The sequence below is a fragment of the Carassius carassius genome, chromosome 7 (genome assembly GCF_963082965.1).
Source record: "Carassius carassius chromosome 7, fCarCar2.1, whole genome shotgun sequence".
NCBI lineage: Eukaryota > Metazoa > Chordata > Actinopteri > Cypriniformes > Cyprinidae > Carassius > Carassius carassius.
This window is the reverse complement of record NC_081761.1, coordinates 26,588,203-26,606,095: the sequence shown is the minus strand read 5'-3', so window position 1 is coordinate 26,606,095 and position 17,893 is coordinate 26,588,203. Positions and strand designations below refer to the sequence as shown.

Sequence of the window (17,893 nt, the reverse complement as noted above, 5' to 3'; positions counted from 1 at the left end):
GCATTCTTCTTCTTCAGTTCATGAAATCTGAGTGAAATAGCGCGCGGCACCCAGGTATACAATGCGTGCGCATGCGTAGGGGTGGTGCCAAGCGCTATTTGGCCAATAGGATTGGCGGGATGGTATAGGGCTTCAGACATTCGTCACACCGAGGGGTGTTTCCATACAGTGACGTCACCGCAGCATCTCGTTCCCTACTCAGGGAACCATGGTTACATATGTAACCGAGATGTTTTCATACAGTCTATGCTTTGAATCCTATTCTGCTCACAGGTGATTGGAGATTGGTTTTGTTTGTGCTTTGTTGCAGTTTGCTGATTTTCGTAAAATTACTTATTTTTTTGCTTTTCAGATAAAAGGGTGATTTTAGTTTAATATGTTGCAGGCTCATTTATTGGTAATAAACACTTAATAATAAATAATATTGATTATAAATTATAAAACAATATTGGGCTTGTTTTTGAAGCTGCGGTTGCTTATTTGTCTCGCGAGAGTTGGCAACAGTGGGCTGGACTGGTTTTTCGCGGGAAGTTCCTCAGCTCTGCTGTGCTTCTCTGTCGGTGTGTGGTGGGACTCACTTCAGGGAATTTCGATTAGAACAGACTCCGCGTTCTCTGATTAAGTCATGGACAACAATGCAAAGAACGATACATCACAGCTCAACGGGTAATGTTTTGATCTGTTGTTTTACTGTTGAATTCATTGTCATAACATGCCAGGACCGGAACCTGTCACCGTGACTTTAAATTTGTGTTCATGAGAAATGTGCCTAGAGGACTGCGAGTTGCATGAGATTTCGTAATAAGTGCGCTTTGTGCATAAAACAATGGTACGTTAATAGATTAAAATAAATTGTATATGTTTCTGACACATCACAAACAGTTAATGCCTTGGTCTGTTCATTCAGTGTCTATATACAACTGACAAATAGAGTGAAATAGAGCTGACTGGCGTGAACATGATGATTGACTGCCCTCTTGTGGTCGGGTTTGCCTTCTTCAGCCCTGTAAGCTCGCAGTGTGTCGTTTGCACTACCAAATTAATATTTGACAGGCAATTTTTATAATCACAAATCACATTAGATCTGAAAGGAAAATCTGAAACCCATGGATTTTCATCTATATCGTGTGAATGATTTTCATGTGACTGCACATTTTAAAACTGTTTAATGATGACTGCCTCAGCATTGTCACTGCTCTCCCCATTAGCTTCAGATCATCAACCCTCGGTAATTCACCAGCAGACTAACTCTCTCTCTCACACACACCTGCTCTGACAGCTGCTTAAAAAAGACAGAATCACTAGAGACATTAGGAAAACGAGTGAGTCAAGTCAGAAGGGTCCATTAAATGTTCACACATAAATCCCCATGCCTTACATAGACAGTCAGTGAGATGTGTTGCAAAAGGTGTAATATCACTTTAAGCTAAAATGGAAAGCCCCAGAGGAGAACCCTCTGATGATAATGTCTGTCACTACTCAAATCATCAGTGGGGCGTCAGGGGATGCCAGTGTTAAGATCAGCACAAGTAAAGAAGTAGTACTCCACTGAGACAACAGGAAACTTTCATATTACTGGCAAGCTCTTAGTCACTTTTGGCTAGTGGATTTTCAGAAATGGATCACTAGAGAGCAGGGCAAGTGACTGATGGCCAGTTTAGTGAAGATATATTACCTTTCAGAATGTTTTCTTTTTCTGAAAAAACAAATAAGCATGCAGCAAGTATACAATGACCAAAAGTGAGAGTAAAGACAAACAAAAATTTGATAATCGTCCCACTCCAGTACAGCCTAGTTCTTCGGAACTAAAATGATTGTGGTTTCCACTGAAATGTTAAACCCTACAGTTGTTTTTAACATTGGTAATAATAAGAAATGTTGCTTGAGCAGTAACTCAGCATATTAGAATGATTTCTAAAGGATCATGTGACACTGAAGTAATGATGCTGAAAATTCAGCTTTGCATCAAAGAACACAGCACACTATTTTGTTTAAATAGCAAATGCATTTGCGCTCATTTGTGTGCCCATGGGCGTGCTGGTCTAAAAAAGAGGTGTGTTCAGGCACATTGTTGGCGCGTTGCCGTTTTGAGGAATTGAAAATAGACTGCGCCATAGACCAACTCAAACCTGGTCTAAAGTGTGGCGCAATATATTTTTTGTTATTTAAAGAGCACGTTAGTAATATGCGCCTTTAGGCGGGTGCACAATGCGCGTCACTGATAGTTTAGTGTAGCGCGAACTCTTAACTAACAGTTCGGACATTGTGTGAATCAGAGGTAAAAAAAAAAAACAGTATAAATACTATTCAGTTTCTTGCACAGACTGAACATTTAGTCTCTTTACACATCAATGTATCGTCACGAGCCGCAGGGTTTAATGTTTTTTTTAATTTATTTATTTTTTATTGTATGTTTTAGTCGTGATTCACTTCCATTATAAGACTCACAGACTGCAAAGGTTTGTGTTAAAAATCTGTGTTTATACTTAAGAAACAAAGTCACCTACATCTAAGATGCCCTGGTGAATGGGATAAAGCAGATAAACATCACATTTTTGGGTGTACTATTCCTTTAAGTTTCATGTATCTTTACTGAGGAGAAGCTTGAGTTTGGTCACTTTGCCATCAAGCCCAGATTGGTGGAGTGTCACAGTCATGTTTGTCCATCTGTGAGTTTCTCCCATCTCTATATAAGATCATGGAGCTCAACCAAAGTAACCATCAGTGTCTCAGAGACCCTTATCCTTCGATTGCTCAGTTTGGCCTGGAGGCTAGATCTAGGAAGAGTACTAATTGTTTTGTCATCAGCACAATCCTGTCTCTCAGCTCTGCAGACCATTCCTTTGACCTCACGGCTTAGTTTTTGCTCTGACATCCAGTTCAGCTGTTAAACTTTATATAGACAGGTGTGTGTGCCTTTCCAAATCATGTCCGATCAACTGAATTTGCCACAGGTTAACTCCAGTCAGAGTATAGAAACATCTCAAAGACGCTTCTGTGAAACTGGAATGCTCCTTATCTAAATTTTGTCAAAGCAAAGGATATGAAGACTTGTGCAAAGTCATTTCTTGAGTGTTTTCATAAGTTGTGATAAATCCGTTTTTTTGCTTTGTCATTATGGTGAGTGTGTTGCAGATTTATGTGGGGAAAAAAAGTAATTTAAAGCAGTTTAACATAATAATGCAACATAACAAAATGTGAAAAAAAAATAATTAGTATGAAGACTTTCTATAGGCAGTGTAATATCTTTCCCTAAATGTTGTATTAGGGATTTGTTTTCTTTATTTGTATGCTTTGATGACAAAAGGTGTTTTAATGTTTTCCTTATTGGATTCATTCTTTCTATCATCCATCAGAACAAGCAGTGAAGGTTTGACAAAGAAGAGGCAGGACTACCTGGAGTGGCCTGAGTATTTCATGGCTGTTGCCTTCTTATCAGCGCAGCGGAGCAAGGACCCCAGTTCTCAGGTACCTAGAGAGTTATTGCCTGCAGTCCTTCTAGATTGAAATGTGGGTTGATTTGGTGACCATACATCAATCTGTAAAGTTGCTGAAATTACAATCAATATAGACCTCTTTTGTTATTTTTGGAATACCTTGATCTTAAGTTTTTTGTTAAAACCATTTTGTTCCAATTAATATTAGTTTTGGAGAAACTCTAAGCAGCTTATAGTACCTTAAAGATCTCCAAACCCCCCACAGCTTCTTTTGATCAAAGGACACAGGCCTCTTATCCGCTGCATGTACTGTAAGCACGTATTCTGGTTTCAGAGATCCCCTGCTGTGCGGCGACCTCCTGGCCGATATAAACACTCCCGATATTTAAGTGCAATATTGAAGTTCAGTCAAGCATGATCCTCGGTCAGCTCATGCATGCAGCCGTTATTGCTCCTAAAGGCACAGAGCAGGATTGCATATCTAAGACACAAGTGTTTTGGTGAAGCGAGAATGCGGGTGCTGTCAGCCTTCTCCCCGCTCACTCACGCTGACTGAACTTTGTTGACAGCGATCTATCGTCTCAGGAAACCCTTTTGCTTTCTTCCTCTGCTGACCTGTGTTGCATCAGATGAATTTGATGGGTCTTGCTGGTAAGCCATCAGGTCAGGTGTTTGACTTAAGTTCAGATTTTTTTAACGTCCTGTCACAAATGTTGTGTTTTTAATGTGGTGTATCTTGTTATAAAAAGATTTTATTGCAACTGGATTAGTCCAACACTCAAAAAAATAATAAAAAAACAGTAAAAAAAAAAATTATTGTGGCATAGTTGAAGTGTTTGCATCTGTTGTATTTATTTGTTACATTTTGTATATTTTCAGAAACCTTAGAATGTGAATAAATCTTTTAATTATGAAAAAAATGAGTATGGTTCAAATGTGGAATAAGCAAGATTCAGTTAGTTCAAATATGAGATATGGTTTACAAATAATACTAATCAAAGATAATTGGATTTATTGATGTGACTTGTAATCTTACATAAATCTCATTCTTGTTTCATTTGTGTCTGACTGACAAATATGCATGCAAGTTTATTAGTTTTAAAACTGTACTCCAGTTGGATGAAAATTTTATATGCAGTTAAAATGCTGGAACGATCACAATGTGATGTCACCCTCTGCAGTTGCTTTTTTTTTTAAAGCATCTTTCAATATACAATGGATCCAGAATGTGCATCCTGCAGGCTTAAAACTCACATTTCTTTCATTCAGATAAAGTCACAACTTCTAAGTCTTCACATGATATGAATTTGCACTAATTTTCAACAAACTTTGAACTTTGGAACACAGTGAAATTCTCACAAGCTTGCGTATTGAGCTTCTGCATTTGCATGTGTATGCATGGAAATCAGTGGACTGTAAAGTGTATTATGACTGATTATTTGACTCACTAGACCGTGAATGTTTTTTTTTGTTTTTTTTTCTTCCTCTAATACCAGGCTTGTGCCTCTAGGCTGTCTTCATTGTGATAGATGTTAGCAAAATAAGCTTTTTTTTTTTCATTTCAGGTTGGTGCCTGTATTGTGAATCAGGAAAACAAGATAGTGGGTATTGGCTACAATGGCATGCCCAACGGTTGTGATGATGACCTGCTGCCCTGGTCTCGCAGTGCTGATAACAAGCTGGAAACCAAATACCCCTATGGTGAGTTTTGCATTTGTCCCCCTATGGGTTCTTTGCTTTTGAACTGCAGCAAGCATTTACCCATAATTATCAGTCACTCTGCCTCTGTTTGACACTGACAGGTGTACGTTCGCATTAAACACTCGCCGAAAAGGCTTTTTTTTTTATTTTAGGCTCTGTCAACGCAGCACATGGTGTCTGTTAAGGCAGTGTGACAAGGTTGTTTGCTCTCTTGAGCACATAGCGGCAGTCATGGATTAGTTTTTACCTGAATGGGGCTGATGGGAGAGATAAAGGCGGAGCTGCTGAGTGAGGGAATGGTCAAGGTCATTTTGTGGCAGCTATTAGTGTGAGAAATGGAAATGAGCTGGAGCTGGCGTTCCTAAAGGCGGCATATGCCAACTCGTGACTTTGAATCGGTTGTACTGCCAAAGGGAAGGTGTGAAACCTTGGAGAGGATTTATCAGTCGTGCACTTGGATAATCCTCTGAACTGTTTGTGATCTGTATTTCTCCCTGGTTTCTGTTGTCAATTGTCAGGCTTAGGAAGTTTTTTTTTTTTTGGACCCCAAAAAGTGACCCAAAATTTAAATTGAATGCAGAATATTAGTATTGGCTTGGTTCAGCGGACATCGTTTAGTGTTTGAAAGTTTTGTGTGTTTGTTTTTTCATGCGATCATTATTTAGAACTTTTCTGGTATGTTTGAAAAGAAGGCAAATTCCAACAAGTTAGACTGTCAGAATACTGTCGATGGGTGATAAGTTTGTATTGTACTAAAGATGTTTAATGATTGTGAACCATACAGTACCTGTGCTGGGGGCGTGGCTTTGGACGGCGATTCCAGGGAGGGTTTATTTCCTGCAGAATGACTATACCTTAATTCTATTTAAAAGATTAATTTGGCATTTCTCTGTCTCTCTTAATGCACCAATGTGGCACAATAAAGGTAAAACATTTATAGTCGGTAGGATGTCCTTCGTAGTCTTAATGATCAAAGTTCGGCTTCTCTTTTTTGTAATCCATATGTTAATTTGATTATTACAACGTTTACAAGAGCCAAGGTAATAGACGAAATATAAGCGCCCCTGGGCTTTTTTGACATATTATAATATTATTAATTAAAAGAATGTATTAGCAAAAAGTTCAGGTTAAAAAGTTGTTTAAATAGAATGTACTGTATTTTTCCGACTTTAAGTCGCACCTGAGTATAAGTCGCATCAGTCCAAAAATACGTCACGTCGAGGAAAAAAACATATATAAGTCGCACTGGACTATAAGTCGCATTTATTTAGACCCAAGAACCAAGAGAAAACATTACCGTCTACAGCCGCGAGAGGGCGCTGATTAATGACAAAATTTTCATTTTTGGGTGGAGTAACCCTTTAATGTCAGAACTGATTAAAAACTGTTTAACATTTTTGCAGATTTGAGAAAACCTTTAAACCCAAGTATCCAAGTAAGAGCACTAGTTACAGTGATTGTAGCTTCCTGAAGGTTCTTGTACAGTACTGTGCCACTAGAGGGTGCTGAAATATTAAGTATCACATTTACTGGCCAACTTGACTTTTGCTCTGTGAACACAATGCTGCTTTATTCTCAAAATATGAGACACATGCTGCAACAAGAGAAAATGTCGGTTAATATTGTGCTTTTTTTTGCTAAAGCTGCATTAACAAGAAGTCATCTTTATTTCCATAGCACTTCATACAACAGATTGTGTCAAAGCAGCTTCACATTGATAAACAGGAAATCGCAGAATCAGTTATGGAAATTGGTCTGATTCTGATGTACAGCAGCTCTGAAAGACAATAGTGTTTTTATTTAGTTTAATTCAGTTCAGTGTTGGTTCTGTTCAGATAGGGCTGTAAGATTAGTTGTATTTTAATCATGATCATGACTTCTGTTTCTCTTGATTTATTAAGCATAATCGTCTGCGATATTTACCCGCTGATTGTTTATCCAGAAAATGTTTCACTACCTTTCCAGTCAGATTAATATACATGCAATAAATGTTAGAATTGATTTAAGAGCTCAGTCCCTCCTATGATCACACAGTTGATCGTACTACATCATTATATTCATCATCGTGCACTCGCTCTCAAGTGTGTGTGTGTGTGTGTCTGCTTCCAGTTAAAACACACAATGAGTGTGTGTGTATATCTGTGTGAATTATTGACGTCTCTCTTCCATCATAACTACATGCCCTCTCTCTGTTTCTCTGCTTTGTGCTGAAGCTCTGCCAAAATAAACGTGTCAGACTGGTGTTTCGTGGTGCAATGGTAATGTGCCACCGCTGATGGGCCAATTCATTCTCCGTAATTAAGGCGAGCAGAGTGAGTGATTAGACAGGGCTTTTTCTGGGTGATGTTGTGGAGAGCTGACATCTGTTCAGACTCATGCTTTGAAATCTTTTTCCTTTTTAACAGTGAACTGGTGACTGGAGTCTTTTTGTGGTGAAGTGGTACAATGTTGACAAGCCAAGAAAGCTCAATCCAAGTTTGTTGTGAAGCAACGATATTAATCGTAGCTTCTGTGCTGCACATATGTGTGTTCGTGAACCCTGAACATTTCTAACAGGTCTTTCATGTTATGTTGCAGTGTGTCACGCAGAGCTGAACGCCATTATGAATAAGAACTCGGCAGATGTCAAGGGTTGCACCATGTATGTAGCGCTCTTCCCCTGCAATGAGTGTGCCAAACTCATCATTCAAGCAGGTGAGTGTGTGTCTGAACTTGTTTCTGACTCTGTATGTGTGTGTTTCATAATGTGCATGTTGGTTTATCAATCAACACTTTTATTTTCGCTGTTTGACATTCATTTTGTAAGCAGGCATTAGTGCATTAAAACAATTAATTGGTAATGCGCTAAAATTTCATCAATTTATTATTTGGATGAAATAGTTTTGGAGGGCCAAAATCTCGTCAAATAAAGCCTTGCCCTTTATTTGACGACTTGTGAACTGTTCAACTGACTGCAGTGACAGAGCTTTGAATAGCCAGAACAATTTTTAATACAACTCCGACTGGATTTGTCTGAAAGAAGAAAGTCGTATACATCTAAAATGCCTTGAGTGTGAGTAAAACACAAGCTAATTTTCATTTTTGGGTGAACTAACCCTTTAAATGCAAACAATACATGGTTTTGATGCTCTCTAATGTGGTGTGAAGGATCTGCCTCCGTGAAAGTGAACCAATTATCTCTTCCTAGTTACTACTAGTTTTATAGCACAAAATAATCCCTAAATAATATCAGAAGGTATGATGAAAGAAACAGTGCAACTTACTGAAATGTATCACAGCTCATGTATGTGCTCAATCAGTGTTTCAACTGCGGAAAGGCATCATTAAAACATCGGGAACGTATCAACAGTCCTATTTTCTTTGTCAAAATGCTTTGACGCAATAGCAGTGTACGCAAGACGCATTTAAAGCAAAGAAATTTCAATAGTAGCACCAACACTTCTCCAGTGAGAAATAATTAGAATAAAAGATTTGTTTACCCTCTTTAAGCTTTTAAGTTAACAAAATGCAATCTTTGAGCTCTTAACTGGCTTTGTCTCACATGTGTGACTCTAGGTGTGACTAAGAACGTACATGCGCTCTCAAACTGTACCTGTTGATTGTTCACACAGTCCGTCTGCCGCCTGCTACTTGTATGCCTCAAGTATAGTGAGAGATATATTAAATAATTAGTTTTTCGTTTATTGCTACATCGGTTTGGTTTGTTTGACTTCTTGCAAACAGTACCATGATTTAGTGAAACCAAGAATGAATGTAATTATGCTTGAAAGCGATCACTTTCCTTTTCAAACATGTTTAATATTTACATTTTTCCGAGAAAGGCACAAAATTGAATGTAGTACAGACCTGAGCGTCAAAGTTTTTTTTTTTTTTTGTCAACCCTTTCACCTTTATTAGATTGCATAGCAAATATCATGCGTTTATTCAGGATCAGCGTTTCTGCTCAGATATTTGAGCCTTTGTGCCAGTGCAGATGAAATGACGGATGAGACAGGAGGAAACGGAGGTTCTCGATGGTCACCCTTCCATACTGAGAAACCTGCAGAGGACATCACTTTGAGCAGTCGTCGTCTTTGTGAGCCTTCCTGGCTGGTTAGATTCAGCCTACAGGGTGACAGGTTGTCTTCCTCTTATTTTTTTTCCTTCTCCAAACCCTAGTCTGCTGTTATTTTCAATCTCTTCTTATGTTGAACTCTCTTAACACCCCCATCCCCAGTCTCTCTCCTCCCCTCCAAGTCTTTTTGTCCTCATCTTCTCTCTCTCTGTTTCTTTGGTTTGCTTTTCCTGATCCCCCTCCATGTACTCTTGTGGCAAAGCCTACTGAAGCTGTGTGCTGAAGATAGCACGACAACACTCCGATGCCGTCTGATCTTCAGGATGCTTGGCCTTGCCCTGGCCCATCTCTCAGTGGGGAGTCAGCTTCCTCTCAATGTTCCAGCATCATTAAGGGAACACACACAGCACTTTCTTTCCCTTTCGTCTCCTCGTGCTCTATAGGATGCAGCAAAACGCGACTAAAAATGAACGTCTGACCTCATTAAAATCACCCTCTGATGAGGCCAATCAGATGGAGCTGAACAAAGCGGATGTTTAATGTTTGAATGCTGAGTTTAAAAGAATTGAGTCAGGGGTGTCGTCGCTGTTTGTTCATTTTGAAGGTGTTATGACCATGTTTGTTTACTAGAAGTTGTAAAGCCTCATGATATGAAGGAACAGAAAAGCCTCTGCATGGAAAAAACATGAGGATAAAGGGGAATTTTATTAGACTTGGAATGCGAATCCACCCTGATTCTCTTATAAAGGCAACCAGGCTGTTTTGTGTTTATTTGTGCATGGTAAACCTTTTGATATTGCCAGCCTGTGCTTCTCTAATGGAAAAACTGTAACATATAATTTAATTATAACCAGAGGGATTTATTAAAATGTTATTTTTTCCAGTATTTTGGTGCCATCGGTACGCATTTCTTTGCCAGCGACACTGCTTTCATTTGCATTAATCCTGTTCCTGCTTAAATCTGTGCCGTGTTGGTCATTTGACAACTGTCCTTGTACTAAAATGAGAGCTCTTCCACTACTTTCTCCATTTATTTTTTCTTTGTCTAATTTTTTTCACAGTAACTGAGATGGGGGGGGGCATCAAGAAAGTGAAGACCCAGATATTACAACCCCCCTCCCTTCTGCGTCTAATTTTGTAGCTATTCCTCCAGCGAGAAAGTGTTGCTGCTCTTTTCGAATGCCGTTCAAATGTGTCCATCCCTCAATCTCCCAGAATGAAATGACACCAAATCATTTTCACTTTCTCTGGCTCCCATGTTGATGTCCCCCTTGCACTTTGGCTCCTCGGTGCCGGAGACGGCAGTTTCTGAAGCACTGCTTTAGAGCCTCTCCTCTCTCTGAGGAATTAAAGTGTTCAGTTCCCAAGCAGCTGCCATCTTGTCACTTCCTGTGACTGTTTTTGGAGGGACTGAGGGACTGTACTGTCACCTCATCTCCAGAGAGCATTCTGGAAACGTAGCATCTCCAGAGTTCTGCTCCACCTTCCATCAGAGCTTCCCTTCTGTTGGACAGCTTGTCGTCTTGGAAGTGTTTTCGAGCAGCTCCGATGCTTATTCTCCTGTTGTTTTCATGAAAAGACATGTTTACATGGAAACACTACTTGCTATTTCTTTGGACTTTTTCCGTATGTATCACGTCAGATTTTAGTTAGAATGTTTTGAACTTTTTTTTTTTATGGACACGATTGAGTGTTTGCTTTTTATTTTAAATAGCCCGTTGAGACTTGGATATACAAAGTCTTATTTTTTCCCCCTGCTGCACCATAAAATGTCTCTACCAAAATGGTTTTAAGATGTCATAGCCAGACTATTCCATGGTAATTTCATCTGTTCCCTCTCAAAAATTGTTGAAGTAATACCGTGGAGAGGCCCCATGCTTGTAATGACAGCCTTTAATGACAGGTGCAATTCACTCTCAGCAAGTCATTTTGCCTTCGATCAGAGCACTTCTCTCCTCTTGTGCAGATAAAAGAACATGATAGAGACGCTGTGTATTTTGGGGGGTGGGTGTGTTTCACTCTGGTATATTCATCAGCGACTGCAGCAACCATTGGCAATGTTGGACTTCTCTTTTCACCTCTGAAAGTGTTCAGGGTAAGAGGGAGTCTAAGTGGTTTCACCAGATTCTTCGCATTTCTCGGTAAAGCTTGGCTAACGGGGCCCTTTATAGAGTCGCCTCATGTGGGCCTCTTGTGAGTACTCAGCAGGATGCGTGGGGGTGCTGCCAAATGCACCACGTGTTTTAAAGATGCCAGCTGGGCAGATTTAGTCTCAATAGGGATTGGTTGATATTGACTTGAGCCTGCAGCGACAAGTTATCGACTTCCCTTCCTCCTTCTCGAGCACAAGCTCTTGTTCTTTCCTAACAGGCTATTTCGGGTCCCTGTTCTCCTTGGGCCTGTTTGTTTAAATTTCTCTGTCTGTTTGTTTGTGTGTGTGTGTGTGTACGCAAAAGTGAGCTTTTGCCTGACCCACACTATCCTTCTGCTGTTTTTGCCTTACAGGTATTAAGGATGTGATATATTTGTCAGACAAATACCATGACGCTCCAGAAATGACTGCCTCCAGACGGCTTCTTAACTTGGCGGGCATCACGTACAAGTGAGTATCTCGAGTCTGACCTTAGTAAGGGGCTGGTGTGTGGCTTGGAAATTAAGAAGCTTCATTTGCATTCTTGTCGGTTCTGACTGGCCCGAACGATTGTACAATCAAGGCTGTTACGGAGCCCGACCCTCAGATGTGTTGTGTGCGTGTGACCTGAAGCCTCAAAAAGCTTCTGTGAGCCTTCGAAAATAGATGCTTGGGGAAGAATGAGAAAGCACTGTGCACAAGTCTGCGTATGCCTCGTACTCCATAGGAAATCAAACCGTAAAACAACACATAATAAGTTATTCAGAATAATGTGGATAACTGAACAGTTGATGGTACCCATTGACTTCCATAGTTTTTTTTTTCCATACTTTGTAAGTAAATGGGGACTATGAGCTGTTTGGTCACCCACATTCTTCTGAACAACTTATTTTGTGTTCAGCAGAAAAAAGAAAGATCCAACTTTATATTTGGTGACTTTAACTACACTCAAAAAATAGCTTTTTGGTCTAACTTAATAAAATTGACACACATTTCCATGCATTTAAACTAATTTATTTGGACTCAAGTTAAATGTACTGATGAGTAAAATTCATGCTAATTTAATGAGATCAACAATTTTCCCGAACATAATTCGCTCTTGTTGATCCAAACAGTGTTGTTGCTGTTCAGACTTGTGCCTTCGTGTAGAGTTGCGTGGGTTTTTTTTAATGCATTTTTATGAAAATGGAAAGGCCTGTTAGAATTTAAGTCAGTACAACATGACAGTAAGTACAATTTTTGAAACATGCAAGTAATGGTCAATTAAAAATGCTCTCATTACATAAGCCCAGTTGTATCTTTTGTAGCCTGTAGCCTAACCACAATGTCTATACTTCACCATAATGGTAACCTCAAAAATAATCATAAACTTAAACTCTTTTAAATGTCAAAATAACTAAACAACAAATTTTAATATGTCTTTCCCTTGAGGAAAAACATTAAACAGCACTTAATTTCAACATTTATTCTCCTGGTCTATCCCTACGCAAAGCATGCTGGGAACTAGAAATCCACTGCCCAGTTTCAGTCAATGCAACATAAATGATTCATGTAGGCCCAACTTAACTTCAATGGTTTAAATTAACATTTTACAAATGTAATTTCATTTAATATTATAAAATTGAGTGCAAATGACAACTGAATAAAAAACTAAAGGTTTATGTTGTTTTAGCTTATAAGTAAACTGAGCAAACAACTAAAATCATTTTTTTGAGTGTACAATGTACTTGCATTTAATCACTTGATGCATGCACTTATTATGTGCATGTTTTACATTGTAAAAAAAAATCTGCATGTAATTACATGTGTAATACATTTCTCATTTAAAAATACACTGCTGACCCATCCCTTACACCTTAACCCCCTCTTAAACCTACCTATACCACCAAACCTGTCCCTAACCATACCCATATCCCACCTCAATAGCAGCAAAAATGTTTTGCAATACAATATGAACACAATAAATATATTGCTCTTATGTTTTTATAAAAAACCTGCTGCAGTCTTGTCATTAATGTTAAATAACAAACAAAAAACATTCACTCACTACTCTTGACTAAATAACTTGTCCATTTTTGATAAGAATGAGTTTATTACAGTGAAGACTATGCAGAGTTTTATTTATATCTGATTATTTCTCTAGTATTTCTTGCTGTTGAACCTATTGCCCCCGAAAAACTTCTGTTGTATTAGCACTTTTTTATTTAATAAGTATGTTGTGATTTATATATTGTTGTCATGAAAAAAAATCTCTCATTTTGTGTAATAAGAATTTGGTCATATCACCCACATATCGAGTTAGATGTCAGGATAAAGTCCAAGAGTACTGGGACTAAAAGAGCAAAATGTAATGGCAAACATTTAACACTCTGAGACGCACATAATGTGAGAAGTTTTTTTTTTTTAATGAGATACAGGGTTAACTGAAAACTAAACTGAACTCTCTGTGGGGTTTGCAGTCGAAACACGGTCCTCTTTATGTTAGAGAGAGCCAGCAGGAGCCACAGCAAGAGCGGACAGGACGGAAATCTCCTCTCCCCAGTTGTATGTACACACTATATATAGATGCACGGTAAATATACTCTGAAGCCTTTCATCAGAGTCAGATCAAATAGGACTAGGGGGACATGAGCCTGAGGAGACAAAAGGAGTAGATCCGCCTGAAGATGAAAATCAGGAAATCCTTGACGATACTTTCATGCCTCTTGCCTGTCTTTGAGGGTAGCAAGGTTAATTCCCCTGCTGCCTCTTTTTGAAGGCTGTTCTCCAATACTTCCAGCATTGCTATGAATTTGTCCTGCTGGATCTCTGCATTTCCATGGCTTCAGCTCTTTGTTTAAAGAGCCATAGGATACTTAATGAAGCTCGTATTAAAAACCATTTGAAACAATCATGATTCAGGAATTGATCAGAAATTTCACTATACAACAATTTAACAATCCTACTGCTATACTTTGGTTACATTTGGACATTCAAGGCTCTATGTAGGCATTCATTTTCATCTGTCTGTCTGTGTGTGTATGTTTTGTTTGTTTAGCTGCATAGTCTTGCATAATCAATCTTTCTATGTTCTTATTAAATGTGCACAGTTTTCACCTGTGGGAAAAAAAAGACCCAGGTTGTTCGTGGACAAAGACTTTGAATACTTTTGCTTACTTTCAGTAGATATTAGCCTCTGTTGTTATAGAGGTTCGATGATGAGGAATAGATTTTTTGCTACATCCAGCTCATCTCACACTGAGAGGGAGGGGCTAATAAAAGAATAAAGAGTAAAAGGAGTGGATTAGAAAGTGACTTAAAAAGAGGGAAAAATAAAAGGAAAAGCAGGGAGCAGTTGCAGAAGACAGGGCTATAGGTGGGAAAATAGGGAGTTTACCCCCTGCTGGTTTGGTTCTTCTTGGCAGTGTATTTTCTCATGAGATGTTGGGGCGCTTGGTCCCTGCTGGGCTTGCCTTCTGGAAGGGTTACTGCACGTGTTCTCTCATGAGGTCTAGTATGTAATTGGTTTCCTCGACTCCAGTGTGCTGAGGTGAATTATTGGTGTGACAATGAGGACAAGGAGTGAATTCTCTTTCTCTCACTTTTATCAAGGTATTTTAAAAGGAGGGCTCAGATTTGACTAGTGACTAACTACTTGAGTTTTATTTGGTTGTGCTTCAGTAATATTTTCTGTTCTTATTTCTGTCTTACAGGCAATTCCAGCCAAAGCAAGGCAGGATTGTCATTGATTTTAATTCAATCAACCACCCCGGATCGAAAACATCTAGTGGTTTGGGGGGCGTACAGTCACCATAGACTGAGGAACGTGGAACATGACACTAAGTATTCATAAATCAGACTCATAGTTTTTCTCATTTTCTCATTTATGTACTGGTGAAGGTCATTATGAGTTTGACAGTGATTTTTCAAATCTTGAAACTTGCTGGAATTAACTATTCTCAATGTTTTGAATGTTTTTCTTTTATGTATTTGCTCTGTATTTAGTTTTTAGCAATTTACATGCAAAGTAGCAGCCAGTTTGTGACCTTGGCTGAATGTGCCTTTTGTTTAATTGATTCTTTTAGTGTTTTAGTATTTATGATGAGTGGGATGACAGTGAGGACATTAAAATCAAGCTGGATGCCAACATTAACCAAATCAAATGTTATTTACTTTTTTCTTTTAACCTTTTTTTTGTTTTGTTGTCTATGAAAAGGCTGATTTAGATTTTGATGTTCATTTCATAAATACTAAAACTGCAAATTGCTCTTCCTTTTTCAACCATTAACCATTGATGGCTGTTTTGCTGATATTATGTTTTTGTAAACACCACAGCAGATATATGTAAACTCGTATTCTGTCGAGCCCCAATCCACACTGTTTTGTGCATGTTGTGTCTCTTCAGGTTAGAACCCACAACTTCAGGTTTTAATAAAAAATTTTTAAAAAATTCTTGCATTTGGAGGGAACAGTTTTTAAATATTACTTATCGTTACACCGGGATCACACTCCCAAAAGTTTCATTGCCATACTATGAGAGTTAGAATATAGTTTTTTTTTTTTTTCCATTACATAGCACAAAACACAAAATAAATCATAACTGCCCACTACTGCTGTTAGGTTTTGTTCTGTGGCATGCATACATAACTTAACAGGTCAAAAGTTTGACTTTCAAATTACTTGATGCATTTCATTTGATTATCATTAATTTCATGAGTATCATTTGGTCACTGCCGTTCATTCATAATGCTTAGATATCGTCAACAAATCTTAATTTCTTAATCTTATTTTAAGAATGAAACATTGTTCATATAGTGGTTGTTTGGCATTGTAATTGAATATGTCATTTATATCTATATCACTTCTGATTTTATCAGGCCTGAGATGATGACTAATACTAAAATCGTGAGGCTCTTGAAGTGTAATGAGGTAGAACACACCCTCATATACTGTGAAGTATCCATTGTGAATGCTTGCAGTGTTGCAGTGATAACTTAGTGATATTTATTCATTACGGTATTATTCATACTGTTCTGTAAAACAGGAGAATTTGTCATTCAGGTTTGCAATGACATGAGGGTGAGAGAGTAATGAAGTATTTGGGGTGAACAATTCCTTTAAAAAAAAAAAAGTTTGAATAGACTCAATTGGGTAAATGCTTATTAAAGACATCAAGCTGATAGATCACATTATATAAGCCTGTCTGGATGAATTGCACATTCACTTATGGTTGATGAATGTTGCTGCCTATGCAGAGATCACTGGCTGCCATTACTGATAAAGTCATTCAGACTAGTGTCTTAACGCACCATAAACCAAAGCTGAGAAATCTGACAAAAATAAAAAAATGCATGTTTTATGAGAATAAGAATGTCATTTCCAATATGTATTTGCAGATGTCCTTCATTAATAGATGGTCAGTGAAAATACCACATGCCATGTGAGGTTTCTGTGCTAATTGTTTTTAAAATGTTCCAGTAAGCTCTTTAAAAGAAAGGTCCCAGAGCTTGTATTTTCTGAAAGAAACTCAAGAAAATATTTGGAAAATAAAATGGCTCTTAGTCACAATGAGATGTCACTGGTCCCAATCCCCTTGCATCCATTATGAATACAGCAGCTTGGACATTCTGCTACACTTATATTAAAAATAAAAGTTCTTAATTTGCATTGATTGTTCCATGAAGAACTATTAACATTCATGGAATCTTTCCATTTCACAAAATGTTCTTTATAGTGGAAAAAAAGGTTCTTTAGATTATTAAAATTTTCTTCAGACTAAGAAAAAAAAAGTTAATATTGAGAACTGTTCTACTGGTTCTATAGCTATACTGTGAAAACCCTATTTCAGAACCCACTTTTTGAATGTAAATATACTTTTATTTTATTTTATTTTTGGCAGAAAATATGTATACATGTCTACAATATCATGATTTTTGGTGAAACTCTTTAACCCCTTGCAATGAACATGCTGACTACATCAGAAGCAATTGTAGCTTTGAAAACATAATGATGTAGACCATTTGTTGCTATTCTATAACTTTGCACTTTTTTTAGGTCGATGTTGTGGCTGCTTATATTTTCCTCTTTGTATTTTGATAATGTATTGCATCATTACACCCACCTGATGGGAGTGCTGTCATTGCTGGAAGAGAATAGGCCCACTGAGTTTATACTTCAAGAGAAAAATGTTATTTTGTTCTTCCATTCTTTTACCTGAAATGCAGTATGTTGTTAATAAAGATCACAAATAAAAAAGACATGAGTTGGTTGATGTATGCAAATTGAATAATGTGTGGAGGTGTTTAGACCTATCATTCTTTTTTTTTTTTTTTGGATGACTTTTCTCTGATGATTTGTTCTGGGTGATGGGTCTGGAGGTGCTGCTAAAAATTATTCTTGAAAGTGTCTCTTGCAGGAAAGGAAAGTGTTCTGGGTGAGCAGCAAAGGTGGTTATAAAATGCCTCAGAAAAAGTTTACAGCAAGCAGATGAAAACCTGTTCATGTGTCAGATGGTGTAGCTGATGGAGTGCTGCAGCATAGTCTGTTCGAGAACCAAGTGTAATCATTCTCTGGAACACAGCGCTCTGACAG

General features: G+C 38.1%; 1 protein-coding gene across 1 annotated transcript; it reads left to right on the top strand.

Moving 5' to 3' along the window:
• Positions 1 to 523: 523 nt before the first annotated feature.
• dctd (dCMP deaminase) lies at positions 524 to 15,911 on the top strand. Its single transcript, XM_059554335.1, has 6 exons — positions 524 to 666; positions 3,357 to 3,468; positions 5,003 to 5,138; positions 7,716 to 7,832; positions 11,698 to 11,794; positions 15,016 to 15,911. Exons 1-6 carry the CDS (start codon positions 626 to 628, stop codon positions 15,116 to 15,118), a joined length of 606 nt encoding a protein of 201 aa, XP_059410318.1. The 5' UTR covers positions 524 to 625; the 3' UTR covers positions 15,119 to 15,911.
• The last annotated feature ends 1,982 nt before the right edge of the window (positions 15,912 to 17,893 follow it).

Excerpts from the sequence above, each read along its gene's own strand:
- dctd (XM_059554335.1), top strand. The coding sequence starts at position 626 with ATGGACAACAATGCAAAGAACGATACATCACAGCTCAACGG. Across the intron at positions 7,833-11,697 it reads CAAACTCATCATTCAAGCAG|GTATTAAGGATGTGATATAT; the intron begins GTGAGTGTGTGT and ends TTTGCCTTACAG. Across the intron at positions 11,795-15,015 it reads TTGGCGGGCATCACGTACAA|GCAATTCCAGCCAAAGCAAG; the intron begins GTGAGTATCTCG and ends TCTGTCTTACAG.